The sequence below is a fragment of the Palaemon carinicauda genome, chromosome 4 (assembly GCF_036898095.1).
Source record: "Palaemon carinicauda isolate YSFRI2023 chromosome 4, ASM3689809v2, whole genome shotgun sequence".
Classification (NCBI taxonomy): domain Eukaryota; kingdom Metazoa; phylum Arthropoda; class Malacostraca; order Decapoda; family Palaemonidae; genus Palaemon; species Palaemon carinicauda.
The window spans coordinates 79,783,488-79,798,109 of record NC_090728.1 but is presented as its reverse complement, the minus strand read 5'-3'; the positions used below and the strand labels follow the sequence as shown (position 1 = coordinate 79,798,109).

Genomic DNA, 14,622 nt, shown 5'->3' with positions numbered 1-14,622 from the left:
GGTGAAGTACTTCATTTTGGTTTGAGCTTTTGCAGTACAGGTGTTTTATCTTCAACTTAAATCTTGAACTCGTTTTTGGATAGATTTAATTTTTGATGACTTTGGATTGTTTTTTGGACTTTCCTTGACTTTTAAATGGCCGACCCTTCCCTCAGTACGGAAGTGTGTTTAGGCTTTTAGCAATTATCTTATCACGTTATAAATTATTTATAGATTTTCCCCTATATATTTTATATCTCACCCGCCTTTATTAGGCTTCTTCGATTAGCTTTCCATTTATAATAAACATCAAGATAAATTTTTATGATTTGTTTATATGCGACCTTTCCTGAGAGTAGGCGGTCCTAACTTGGAAACCGAAGTTAAACAACGTTGAGCCCTTTCTATCGTAAATAACTTTTACAGAGCTAATGATTTAAAACTTATTAAATGAATATTTTTTAGTAGATATTTTATGAAAGATTTTCTTTGAATAGTCTTCGTACTGTTTCAAAGATGAACTAACGTTTAGTTTATTTATGCTACGCAGTTTGCGCTCTATCGTTACGATAGAGAGAGAGAGTATCACGGTTTCACTTTGCAGAAAGATAAATCGATTCTGACGTTTTGTTCATTCTTCTTTCAAAGCTTAAATGTTTTAAATTCTATTTTAAAGGAACTTTTTAATTGAAAAACCTTTCAGTTTTTTCCTTTGGTCAAATAACCTGTTTTTTGACGAAACATAAGTGGGCTCTTCTCTTCGGTGCGAAATCAAGAGAGAGAGAGAGAGAGATATACAGACGGAGGGAGAGAGAGGAGAGAGAACGTTCCGATCTTTATCTCGTCCCAAGCGAGTAACGTTCTCGAGTTACTCTCGTCCCTAGTCTCTGTACGGGGAGAAAGGATAAAACGTTTTTAGTTTTTTATTCTCGTCCCAAGGCACTGTACGGTGAGAGATTGAAAACGTAGTTTTGAATGAACTAGTGTTTAGTCTCTTCCCCAGCCACTGATCTTTTTATCTTAAAATATGTTTACTGTTTTTTTTTTTGCTGGTATTAATGTGCTTACATTATACGACTGATTTCGCAATTATAACCTTTTGATAGAGGGTAGAATTGCGTGCTTCAGGTAGAAATCAGTTTTATTCATACCTAATGTGAATTGTTAAAAAATTCGATTTCAGTGAATTAAGTGCAAAACAGAAAATCGTAGTGATAAAGTGATATTGCGCAAAGTGTTATCAGTGTTGCGACCGAGGGTTCGTCTGTTCGTGCCTGTTGTTCGCCTAGTCCGGGACCTCTTGCAAGTTCCCAAGCCCAGGGGAGAAGTAATGTCGTACGACTTATGGGTTCGAGAGGCCTTGATCAGCGAACAGACGTTCCCTCTATGGTATCAGGTGTATCTTGCCAAGATCACCCCTATCATAAGGCGAGAGAGACGATTTTCTCCTCGTCATCCGAAGGCTTTTCGCATAAGAAACCGTGGAACAAGGTTTCGAGGCCCTTTAAGCGAAAGTCAGTCCTTTCAGGACAGGTCCAGCGTCCTGGTTTTAACCATTAGGACAGCTCTGACCCTATGCAGTCATCGGAAGACTGCTCGCCGCCTAAACAAAAGCGTAACACAGACTCCGAGAGTCTTTTTGTAGGCAAGGTTTTGCAGTCACAGACGTTACCCTCGTCTCTTACCGCAACCATTCCCGTTGATCCTGAATGGGTTGTACGGCAAGACATGCAGAATAAGCTTGCCTCCCTTATGGAAGACTATTCTGCCGATAAGTCCGTTGAGCCTAGCCGTTTATCTCATCGAGATCCTGGCCTTCAGCCACCCTAACGTTCCTTTGTGCGTCCTGTTGACGTTGGCGTAGCCAAGTCACGTCAGTCAGGTTGTTTAGAACCACACTCGATGCGGTCTCGTGTGGATTTTCAGCCACATTTGGACGTTAGGCCACTTGCTGATGCTCCTGTTGACGTTCAGGACGTTCGCCAACAATCGGAGTTGACTTGTTTTGACGCTGAGCGTCAACCTCCGCATTCTAGAGTTGTTTTGACTGCTCAGACTAGGCGGTCAAAGCAGTCTCGAGTGGACGCTGTGCGTCCTCACGCACCTGTTGTTGTTGACAGTTCACAGACTGTCAAGCAGTTACATGACGTTGCGTCCTGGTCCGCTACTAATGCACCAGTGCGTGTGGACTCTGCTTGTAAAGCATTGCCACTACGGTAGGTCTCTCCGTTGCCTGAGACTCGGCTATTGTCGGACAAGGTTCCTTCAGATGAGGAAGTTGCTGTTCCCCCTCCTACTGATATTCCCTTGAGGACTCTGTCAGACGGAGAGGAGCCTAAAGCTGCTTAGCCCTCTATGGACTTTAAATAAATCATGCTGATTTTTAAGGATCTTTGTCCGGATCTTTTTGTAACTGCTGCTCCTCGTTCGCCTAAACGTCAGAGCTTACACTAGGCATAGCTACTTCGAAGCCGTTGTTTTATAAGCTAGTGCTCTCTCGCTCTTCTAAGAGAGCTTTACGTTTGCTAGGCGACTGGTTTATCACCAGGAGGAGTTTGGGGGAGACAGCCTTTGCTTTCCCTACTTTTAAGCTGGCTTATAGAGCGAGAGTCTGATATGACACGAGAGAAGTTCTCGGCTTGGGAGTTCCTGCCTCTGCCCAGATAGACTTCTCAAACCTCATAGACTCTCCCTGGCGCCTGGCCATGAGACGCTCCAAGATTTTACAGGTCGACTTCAGAGCTATTTTCGAGCGTTTGAAGTTTTGCTGTACAATTATGTCATGCATAAACAAGGCTTTCAGGGATGGCTCCAATTATCTGACAGCCACGTTCTCTGCAGGAACAAGTCCCTCAGGGATGGCTCCAATGATCTGGCAGCCATGTTCACTGCAGGAGTACGTAAGAGGCAAGTGCGCTCAATGTGTTCATTGTCAAGACAAACTTCACGATGAAGTCTACCAGGCTGTCTTGACAGCATTTATGGAAGGCGACTGGATGGTCTCTCGACCTTCAGGAGGCATACTTCCACATTCCTATACACCCGGATTCCCAACCGTTTCTGAGGTTTGTTTACAGGAATGTGGGGTACCAGTTTCGAGCCCTGTGCTTTGGCCTCAGTCCTGCGCCTCTCGTGTTTACGAGGCTCATGAGGATTGTGGCAAAATCCCTCCATCTATCGGGGATACGAGCCTCCCTGTACTTGGACGACTGGCTTCTCAGAGCATCGTCCAGTCTTCGCTGTCTGCAGGATCTACATTGGACGTTGAGTCTGGCCAGGGAGTTGGGACTTTTGGTCAACCTAAAAGTCCCAACTGATCCCATCCCAGATTATTCTATATTTGGGGATGGAGATTCGCAGTCAAGCCCTGCTCGAAGTCCAACTAATGCTGAAAAGAAAACGTTTATTCAGTCAGGAGTTGGAACAGTCTCGTAGGGACTCTCTCATCCCTGGAGCAGTTTGTCTCACTAGGGAGACTACACCTTCTGCCTCTCCGGTTCCATCTAGCCTCTCACTGGAACTAGGACAAGACATTGGAGACGGTTTCATTCCCAGTCTCCGAACCAGTAAAGGCATGCCTGAAATGGTGGGACAGCAATATCAGTCTGAGAGAGGGACTATCCCTAGCAGTCAAGAACCCAAACCACGTGTTGTCCTCAGACGCGTCGGATTTGGGTTGGGGTGCGACCCTGGACGGTCGGGAATGCTCGGGTCTGTGGACCTCAAGTCAGAAGAGCATGCACATCAACGGCAAGGAGCTATTAGCAGTCCACTTGGCCTTGATGATATTAGAAAGCTTCTTCGAAACTAAGTGGTAGAGGTCAACTCAGACAACACCACAACTTTGGCATACATCTCCAAGCAAGGAGGCACACACTCCTTCACGCTGCTCGAGATCGCAAGGGACCTTCTCTTATGGTCAAGAATTCGAGGCATCTCCCTGTTGACGAGATTCATCCAGGGGGACTTGAACGTCTTGGCAGACTGTCTCAGTCGGAGGGGTCAGGTGATACCCACGGAATGGACCCTCCACAAGGACGTGGGCAAGAGTCTTTGGGCTACTTGGGGTCAACCCACCATAGACCTCTTTGCCTCCTCGTTGACCAAAAGGTTACCAATCTATTGCTCTCCAGTCCTAGATACAGAAGCAATCTACATAGACGCGTTTCTACTGGATTGGTCTTTTATGGACTTATATGCATTCCCACCATTCAAGATAGTCAACAAGGTACTGCAGAAGTTCGCCTCTCACGAAGGGACAAGGTTGACGTTGGTTGCTACCCTCTGGCCCGCGAGAGAGTGGTTCACCGAGGTACTTCAATGGCTGGTAGACTTTCCCAGAAGTCTTCCTCTAAGGGTAGATCTGTTACGTCAGCCCCACGTAAAGAATGTCCATCAAAGCCTCCCCGCTCTTCGTCTGACTTCCTTCAGACTATCGAAAGACTCTCAAGAGCTAGAGGCTTTTCGAAGGAGGCAGCCAGTGCGATTGCAAGAGCTAGGAGAGCTTCTACCATTAGAGTATACCAGTTGAAGTGGGAAGTCTTTCGAGACTGGTGCAAGTCAGCATCTGTGTCCTCGTCCAGTACCTCTGTAGCCCAAATCGCAGATTTTCTTTTACATCTGAGAAAGGTTCGCTCCCTTTCAGCTCCCACGATTAAGGGCTACAGGAGCATGTTGGCTTCGGTCTTTCGACATAGAGGCTTGGATCTTTCCAACAATAAAGATCTCCAAGATCTCCTTAAGTCTTTCGAGACCTCTAAGGAACGTCGTTTGGCAACTCCTGGATGGAACTTAGACGTGGTCCTAAGGTTCCTCATGTCAGACAGGTTTGAGCCATTACATTCAGCCTCCCTGAAGGATCTCACCCTCAAGACACTTTTCCTAGTGTGCTTGGCTTCGGCTAAAAGGGTCAGTGAACTTCATGCCTTCAGTAAGAACATCGGCTTTTCTACAGAAAAAAGCCACTTGTTCACTTCAACTTGGTTTCCTGGCCAAAAATGAACAGCCTTCTCGTCCTTGGCCTAAATCTTTTGATATTCCTTGCTTATCAGAGATCGTAGGCAACGAACTGGAAAGAGTATTATGTCCTGTCAGAGCTCTTAAGTTCGATTTAGCCCGTGCTAAGTCATTACGAGGTAAATCTGAGGCATTATGGTGCTCAGTTAAGAAACCTTCATTGCCTATGTCAAAGAATGCTTTCTCATATTTTATCAGATTTTTTTAATACGAGAAGCTCATTCTCACTTGAATGAGAAAGACCGATGTTTGCTTAAGGTTAAGACGCACGAAGTTAGAGATATAGCAACCTCCGTGGCCTTCAAGCAAAATAAATCTCTGCAAAGTATTATGGACGCGACTTTTTGGAGAAGCAAGTCAGTGTTCGCGTCATTTTACTTAAAAGATGTCCAGACTCTACGAGGACTGCTACACACTGGGTCCATTCGTTGCAGCGAGTGCAGTAGTGGGTGAGGGTTCTACCACTAATTTTCCCTAATTCCAATATCCTTTTTAATCTGTCTCTTGAAATGTTTTTAATATTTTTTTTTTTGGGTTGTACGGAAGGCTAAGAAGCCTTTCGCATCCTGATTGATTTGGCGGGTGGTCAAAGTCATTTCTTGAGAGTGCCCAGATTAAGGGTTTGATGAGGTCCTGTTGTATGGGTTGCAGCCCTTAATACTTCAGCTCCTGGGAGTCTTTCAGCATCCTAAGAGGATCGCTGGGCTTCGTGAGGAAGACAGACTTATAAGGCAGAGTAATCGTCTAAGTCAACTTCCTTACCAGGTACCTATATATTTTGGTTTTGTTATATTGATAACTGTCAAAAACTCTTAGCTTATACGCTGTAAACTTAATTAACTCTGGTCTCTACCCACCGCCTTGGGTGTGAATCAGCTATTATATATTCACCGGCTAAGTTAAATATTTAAAAATGATATTTTAATTATAAAATAAATTTTTGAATATACTTACCCGGTGAATATATAAATTAAAGGCCCTCCCTTCCTCCCCATTAGAGACGCAGCGGGACGAGAAGAATTGAAGGGTTTGTTTACATGCAAGAGTGGTATCTGGCCGATAGTGGCGCTGGTGGGCACACCCGCAACCTTTATAGCGATCGCTCGCGAGTTTTTGAGTGTGTTTTCTGTCGAGCCGCTGAGTAGCAGCTATTATATATTCACCGGGTAAGTATATTCAAAAATTTATTTTATAATTAAAATATAATTTTTACCAAACCCTTCTATGAATTTTTAGAGTATAAGATTTCATATTTTCTCATACATGAATGATGAATATTGGTCCATAAACAAAAATGTAGTTTCAAATGTTATCTGAAAATTTCATGTTTTGAAAAATCTGCCATCAAATTTTTTTTTTTTTTTAGAAATCGACTGATTAACTTTATTAGGGGTTAGTATTAACTTCTAGCAGTAATAATATCACACTACTAGGGATCATAAGGAAATAGTAATCATGTTTCAAGGTTTTCAGCACAACATATTCTTGTCTGTTAACTTTCTGGGCATATTTTACTTTTTAGGAATCCTTATTTAACTCTGACACTTCTTAATTCTTTCAGCATAACTATAAAAACAATTGTAATTATATAAATGAGCAGAAATACAGGTTTGAATTTTTTTTTTTTTTTTGTAGTGATCAGTTGCACATACTTTAGTATTATGCATAAGTTTGGACTTTTAGTGGTAATTTCCCTCAACATTGGGGACCATAAGATCATAATCATCATATCTCAGGTTTATTTACTAAACAGTGGTGAGTCCTTGCCTCAAATCTAAAAATGTATATGCTATATGTACCAAATGCTCAGAGCACTAAGACAGTGCTAGCGTATTGTATTCTCGTCTGAGTATTTTCTATGTCAATTTTACAGTTGCGCTGTAACTGGAATACAAACCTACGCTATTTATTAAGGGTATTACTAATGACGGGCCATTGAATTTTATTGAGGGTTAACTACTCATCCCACTAGTTAGGAGGGCGGGGGTAGTTCACTACCCCTCCCACTCACACACTTGTGATTGAGCTCACTTTGCCTTTGGCTCGGATGGTGAACGGTCATTGCCGCTCTTCATCCTCACCAAATATTTGGACTGCCATTAATGCTTTTTGTGTTTGCTCTTTCTCTTCAATGTGTTTGTGTTGACTTCTGCTGAACATGCATACCTGCCCTGGACTTGAAGGCCGGCCCTGCTGTACCTTCATGTCTGCTTTGGACACCGATCCCCACACCCTTTGTCCTTTCTGCTGAGGTCAACTTTGTGATATTGGTAATAAGTGTAGTGAATGTCGGAAGTGGTCTGCCTCCCAGTGGGAAAGGTTTGTGCACAGACGGAAGAAAAAGTCTAAGCGGGATTCTTCTCCTTCGAAGGTTTCTTCAAAACTGAAAAAACCCAAGCCTTCCTCTTCTGCTTCCCGATCTTCCTCCGAAGCTCCTGCTCGGTCAGTCTCATCCAAGAGACCGTCGAGTAGTAGCACAGGCCCTTTAACCCCGGTCCTCAAGAGACAGCGTCGCTTCCCTTAGCGAAGTGGCCCTGCCTTTCCCCTGGGGGAGTCCTTGATTCTTGCTTCCTTTGTACAGGTGTGGTCATCCTTGGGGTTACCGGGTCCGCCCTCCAAGGATGCCTTGCTGCAACTTCTCCTCTGCAGTGCTAGTGTGCAGCCCTCGTCGACTTCGGAGGTGGATCCTCTTGCTTGTGTCGATGTAGTTGTATCAGAGGGGTTGTCTGCTGCCCATCCTGCCGACCCTTCTGCTCTTTCGGACTCTTCCGACTTTGCTGCAGAATGCGCTTCCCGCCCCTACCGAGCATCCTTCGAGGGGAAAGCAAAGTCCTTCGTCCATCTCTCCTGCAAGTGTCTCTCCCTCCCGTGGGAGTTCACTCATAGAGACTCCTCTTCGCAGAACTACTGCTTCTAAAGGTCAACTTGCTGATCCAACGGCCCCCAAAAGGGCATCATCGTTTCCGTAGGGCTCGCCCCATTCTTTGCCTTAGATGTGCACCTTCTCCTTCAGTGAAAAGGCACCTCTTTGTTTCTTCAGCTTCGTATACGCAGCCTTCCTCCGCAGAGGAGCCTTCTCGTTCGTTGTCTCCTGGCCCTCGACCTTCGCTTGCTCCTGGACCTTATGACGACGCTTTGGTTTTGGACTCTCCCGTGGATCTTGCGCGATCTCCTTCGGTGGATGTTCGCCCTATCAAAGGGCACATCCCTGTTCCAGCTCTTCCTACACGCCGATCATCTGCTTCTTGCCGTCCACCTGACCTGCCTGCCTGCTCGTCATGTGACTACATGTCACTCCCTTGCGTGTCATCCAGTGCCGACGCTTCCTCAGCCATCGCGTTGTTTGCCAATGCACCAGATTCCTGCGCAGCGCTCTCTTGTCCATGAGCGCGTTTGCACTCTTTCCAAAGCTCTAGCTGCATGCCAGTGCTCACCAGTGCTCAGCAACAGCTCGTCAGCACTCACCAGCGCGCCATTGCTCTCCATTGCATCAGTGCTCTCCGGCGCGTCATTGCTCTCCAGCGTGTTAGTACTCTCCTCAGCGTCAGCACTTTCCTGCATCACAGCATTCTCCAGCGCCTTGGCATTTGCCAGCTCGTCAACGCTCGCCAGCGCTCACCAGCATGTCAGTGCTCTCCAGTGTGCCAGCGCTCTCCTGCATGCTAGCGCTTCCCTGCGCATCAGGACTCTCTTGCTTGCCAAAGCTCTCCTACACATCGGCGCTCTCTGGCACGACAGCGTTCTACGCGTCAGCACTCTCCAACTCGCCAGCACTTTCCAGCGCGCCAGTGCTCTCCTGCTCACCAGCGTTCACCATTGCGCAAGCAGGTTTCTCTAATAGCTCCAACTTCTAGGAAGTCGCGTCATCATGAGGACAGGAAGTAGGAAGGAACAGAAAGGTAGGTGTTCCAACAGGTCTCCGTCGCCCCATTTCCCTCCTCGCAAACGAATTCTAGCACGACTGCCGGGGAAAGAGGGAAAGGGCACTACAGGGAAGTTCAAGATCCCGAAGATTCCATTTTCAAAGGCGGACCCACAGTGTCATCCACTGGAAAAGACTCCTCAATGGGAACTTTCGGTCCCTTTCCCTCCTGAGGACCTCTCTAACAGTGTCAGTGTCAGCAAGCAGCCCTGATTCAGTCGCATGGTCAGAGCTGTTGTGCAAGCCTTTGAGCCTACTTTTGCCTCACGCTCTTCAGAGGACTCTGCAGCCCCTCAACATCCATCGGTATCAGCAGAGTTCCGGCAAAGAAGCTGTGCTGCTTCACCCCTTAAGAGGAAAAGAGGAGTCTCCAACGCTATAACATCTCCTAGAGTGAAACTGACTCCTGTGTGGGGTTCTCTGACTGTGGATCTATTCCCTACGGCCCTGAACTTCAGGCTCCTGTTGTACTGCTCCTCAATCCTAGACCCCAAGGCTCTCTGGCAAGATGCATTCCAACTACGGTGGGACATCATCCACATCTACGCCTCCCCCCCGTTCTGTCTGATGAGGAACGTACTCAACAAAGTCAGAACATCGGTCAACTTCTCAATGACTCTCATAGCTTTGCTATGGCATCATGCGGAATGGTTTCCAGACCTTCTGCAACTCCTGATGAAGTCTCCAAGAGAACTCCCTCCCCGACACGATCTACTCTGACGACAGCACGCCTGGAGACTATACAGCATCTCCTCAGTCAGAGAAGATTCTTGTAACAAGTTGCGAGCAGGATGTCTGGATACCTGCGGAAATCATGAGCAGCAGTCTACCAGGGAAAGTGGAACTTCTTCTGTAGTTGGTGTCATGGAAAGGGTATCTTTCCTCTCAATGCCACTATTCCAGCAACAGTGGAGTTTCCATGTATTTGCGTGAAGAAATGCGCCTTTCAGTCTCGCCGGTAAAAGGCTATCCCGCAGCCTTAAGCCTCGCCTTTAGACTGAATGGAGTGGACATTTCCTCATCACTGAAACTTTCCTTACTCACACTGAGTTACGAACTTACTGTCCTCATTCGTGAGTGAGACCTCTCCTGTGGAACGTGGTTCGAGTTCTCAGGTCTCTGAATAGACCTCCCTATGAACCATTACACTAGGCAACAGATCACCATCTGACTTGAAAGACGGTGTTCCTGGTAGCTTTGTCTTTGGACAAACGAGTCGGTGAACTTCATGGTCTCTCATACGACATCGCCTATTTAAGGGGATGGGGACAGGTAATGTTCAGCTTCATCCCTGAGTTTGTTGCCAAGACTCAGAATCCAAGAGTGGTGGATACCTAATTCAACTCCTTCCGGATTTCGAGTCTCCGCTCTATAACAGATGACCCTGATCATCCCTTACTCTGCCTAGTAAGGAGTTTGAGGTGTTACCTCAAAAGAACAACTGCATCCCGTCCCCGTGTGCTTGCACTTTCGTTAGCACAGGGAGGAACAAGAGGTGGGTCACCAAGAATACCATCTCTGCTTAGATTCACAGGGTCATAGACCATGCGCTGACTCAAGACCCTCCTCCTTCACGTCACCTCAGAGCCCACGATGTCAGGGGCGTAGCTACGTCCCTGGCCTTCAAAAGAAACTTCTCAGTAACGCAGATTCTACAAGCTGGGGTGTGGAAAATTCAAAATACATTCACAGCCCACTACCTGCAAGACGTGACCCACTGGAGGCTCAATACGTTCTCTATCGGCCCTGTGGTGGCTGCACAACAGCTGGTATAACTCAAGCTCCCTATTGGACTAGTAGCAGAAGGTTGAAGGCACTGTTACTGGTTTTAGTCTGCGTGAGGAAAAGGTTTGACTGGCTCTTATTGTTTTCTTCATCCTTCCCTCCCCTGGGGAAAGCTGCAACCTGGGTTCTCTGCACAAGCTGACCTCAAACCACTGCAAAGGGATGATGACGACTCGGTAAAACTTTACTTTCGCAAAATACTGTACTGTAACCTTAGTCTGTCCAGTACGTAGTGTACATGTTTGCACATGTACTGTACACTCTACATATGATTATAAATTGTTGTAGGAACCAAATTAAAACAATATTAGGCACTATTTTCTCTGTTAATCATCAGCTCGGGCACCCGCTCGTGGCAAGTGGCAGTGACTTTTTAGGTTAGGAGATAGCCCACCCTAGTGCAGCATTTATTCGCGAAAATTTCATTTTTGCGCCTATGTCTGTAACCTAACTATCGCAAAGAAGGAGGCCTGACTGTACTGTTGCGTCCCCATGCCCTGGTGAGGTGGTTTTGGGAAAGTCTTGGTTACAGCAGCTTTTCCTACAAAAGACTCGGAATAACTTTTACCTTGCTAATCACACTGCTAATATCTCAACACACCTTGCATAAGCCGCGTAGCTCTCGTAGCAAGGTTTATCGAGGTGTAGGGACTCCTTATTTTTGGTACATTCCTATTCTGAATAAGGAGCCCCCGGGTAGCCAAGAAGCCAGTTTGGCAGGGATGTCCACCCTCCTAATGGGTGAGTCACCCCTGATAAACAGTGTAGGTTTGTATTCCAGTTACAGAACAAACGACAAATTCGGAGATAATGTCCAGTTCTCCTAACGATACAAACTTTTAACTATTTATACAAACTTACCCACCAACCCTATCCCCCTTGACATCCTACTTCTAAGCAAAGTGAGTTCAATCACAAGTGTGTGAGTGGGAGGAGTATTGAACTACTCCCTCCCCCCTACCTCCGCTAACTAGCGGGATTGGTAGTGAATCCTTGCTAAAATTTTATGGCTCGTCCTTTCAGCTTTGCCAAAAGTAATGCCCCTAATAGCTTTCCTGACTGGTGAACGCCAGACTGGGGTATGAGTTCCGATCGGACTCGTTAGTTTCTTTGGTCACTGCAACCTCACCATCCTTGTGAGCTAAGGATAGGGGGTTTGGGAGAACCTATAGGGCTATCTACTGAGTCATCAGCAGCCATTGCCTGGGCCTCCCTGGTCCTAACTTGGGTAGAGAGGGGTCTTGGGCGCTGATCATATACAGTATTTGTTCAATCTCAAGGACATTGTCCTGCTTGATAGGGCAATGTCACTGTCCCTCGCCTCTGCCATTGATGACTGGCCTTTAAATCTTTAAAGCTTTGTATCGTTAGGAAAAATATAAATTACATATCTCCAAATTTGTCATTTTAGGCATATTTAGCTATCATCTCTGACACTTTTTGGATCATTCTGTATAACCATAACAAGAGAATTGTAAATGTATTAAAGGTGAAGAAGGCTTCAGAGAGAGGGATGAGAAAGCAAAGTTAAAAAAGCTGTAATTGTTTATAAACATCTAATTTGTCTACTCTTTGTGATTCTAAGAATTGATGGTGTGGACTGTAATTCTACAAAACATAATTTCATTCCACAAAAATATTGATGTCAAAAACTCATTTTACAGTAGTTAAAGAAGGGTTTTCTTATTTGTGTGGCTTTTTTCTGAAATAGTAATTATGGATTATTCCAATCTTAGTTTAGATTAGCTCCTATTTATGGTAGAACATTGTTTACATCTTTCACAGCATACTGGTTAAGTTTCATACTGTATTTGTTTATTGATATAAAACCGCTTTGTCAATTATTATACAATTTTATTGGTTATAATGAGTTTCAGTTGCTTGATTTTATTTATTTTTTGTAGGTATGGTTGTATCTCTGACTCAGAGTATTCAGACTAGTGAGGGATCACTGTTGGGCATACTTGGTATTGATGTTCCTCTGGCTAGTCTTCTTGAAGATGTCACACATTTCAATTCTCCAGCCCAGTCTTATGCATTTGCTGTTGATTCCAGGGGTAAGTACTTCCTCTGTAGATTAATAAATCTCAAGTAAGCAATGCTTTCTTGAAATTCAGGATACTGTGAGTGATTGGTCATTATTTGTTCATTTGTAATGTCCTTTAAGTAAGCTATAAATGAGGAAAATAGTATTCGTGACTCTAAGTAAAGACTTGTTAGGAGGATATCTTGAATTACAGTAGAATTTGGTGATATATTTTGGCATGTTTCATACTCTGGTCTCTGTCTTTAAGCTCCCAGTGTAGAGAACTACATACCAGTGATTGCTTTCTGTTATTAAGGAGCTAGTAAGGATGAATACTGTATTAATGCTTTCAGTTGATAAGGTTCTAGTAAGGATGGATCATGTATTAAGAACCCCATAGTTTTGTCATTTCTTTTGTATGCTACCTCCATTACATTCAAAGTGGGGATACCTTAACATGGTGAAATGGTTTGTGTATGGCCAGGGACACCCATACTAGGTTGGTTTGCAGTGAGCAATCCAACTTAATTTTCTAAGGAAATTTTGTAGAAATAACCTTTTATGAAAAAAAAATGGAAGAGCACTTTTTCATCAACGTCAATACACCTTAAAATAAAATTGTTCTCATACTAACAAACCTTCCGTTATTTATGTGGATTATCTTTCAGCGGCAGCTGGAGGTAGCCATTAGACTTTAATTGTGAGGTGGCAACCCTGCCTAACTACTTGAGCGGAGAGGCTGGGGGGTACCCAGCTGTCTCTCTATATATAATCTCACAACAGTGAGAGACGTCATTATTTCTTTTGGCTCAGCAGAGATCGAACATGTCCGCTCTCCCCCTGACTGACATTGGAATTTTCCAATTCTGCTTTCTCTTTTCAGGTGTGTGTGTTTTCTCTTGCGATCGCTTTTATCATGGGAACCTGTCCAGGGCGTGTGGATGCCGACCCGCACTCTTTGTATCCTACTTGCCGAAGGCATCGATGCGAGCAGGGTTCGCCCTGCGAAGAGTGTAGGGAGTAGTCTGCCTGCCAATGGGAGAAATATGGGCGGCGTAGGAATAAGAAGACTAAGTGCGACCGCTCTCCGTCAGGGGCAACCAGAGCTGCTCCTTCTCGCACCCCAAATCTCTCAAAAGCTCCTTCTCGCTCGTGCTCTTACGAGGGACAATCAAGTAGGAGCGCAGATCATTTAACTCTTTGGCAACCCTGCGGTACTGATGGGGTTGTTGCTCCCCCTAGAGGAGCAACTTCTCCTCCAGCCACTGCGAGCCATTTTCCCTTTCATATCTGCGGCAGGTGTGGTCGTCCTTAGGGATTTGGAACCACCTTTGAAGGAGGAACTGCAGCGCCTTCTTCATCGTGGTGCCAGGAAGGAGCCTTCTCCAGAGTGATTGACATCTCATGCTTTGGAATTGTGCGAGGTCCATCTGTCGCCTTCTCCTGGCCCTTCCATGCATGGATGAGGTGATCGTTTGCGTTCACCTCTGCAACGGCCCCCTGCTGACGACGAACCCCCTCTCCATCCTGGGACCTCGTTGTCCCCTAACCTTCAACCTTCTGTTTCTCCCCACAGGAACCCGGAGGTTGCAGGTGTGGATCTTCTGGGGACCAGTGCTCCTACCATCTGCAGTGCCAAAGGACGATCATTGCCTCACCCTTCTAGACTTTCTTCCCCTGATCGCCGTTCGTTATGATCGGAAGATCTAATGGATTGTAGGTCATCACGATCCGAGCGCTCTTCTTGTGGAAGACGCTCACGCTTTAGAGCCTCACGCTCACGCTTTAGAGCCTCACGCTCACGAGACCGCAGGTCTCAACACTCTCCTCGGAGGCGTTCCTCTTCATGAGGATGAGTATCACGATCAAGTTCTTCACGATAGCGAGCAAAGTC

At 45.6% G+C, this 14,622-nt stretch overlaps 1 protein-coding gene across 1 annotated transcript in view; it reads left to right on the top strand.

Moving 5' to 3' along the window:
- Positions 1 to 14,622, top strand: part of LOC137640023 (VWFA and cache domain-containing protein 1) — a 447,337-nt gene that overhangs the window by 217,935 nt on the left and 214,780 nt on the right. The window contains 1 exon segment of the mRNA XM_068372387.1: positions 12,607 to 12,759. Within this exon segment, the coding sequence (XP_068228488.1) occupies positions 12,607 to 12,759 (153 nt within the window).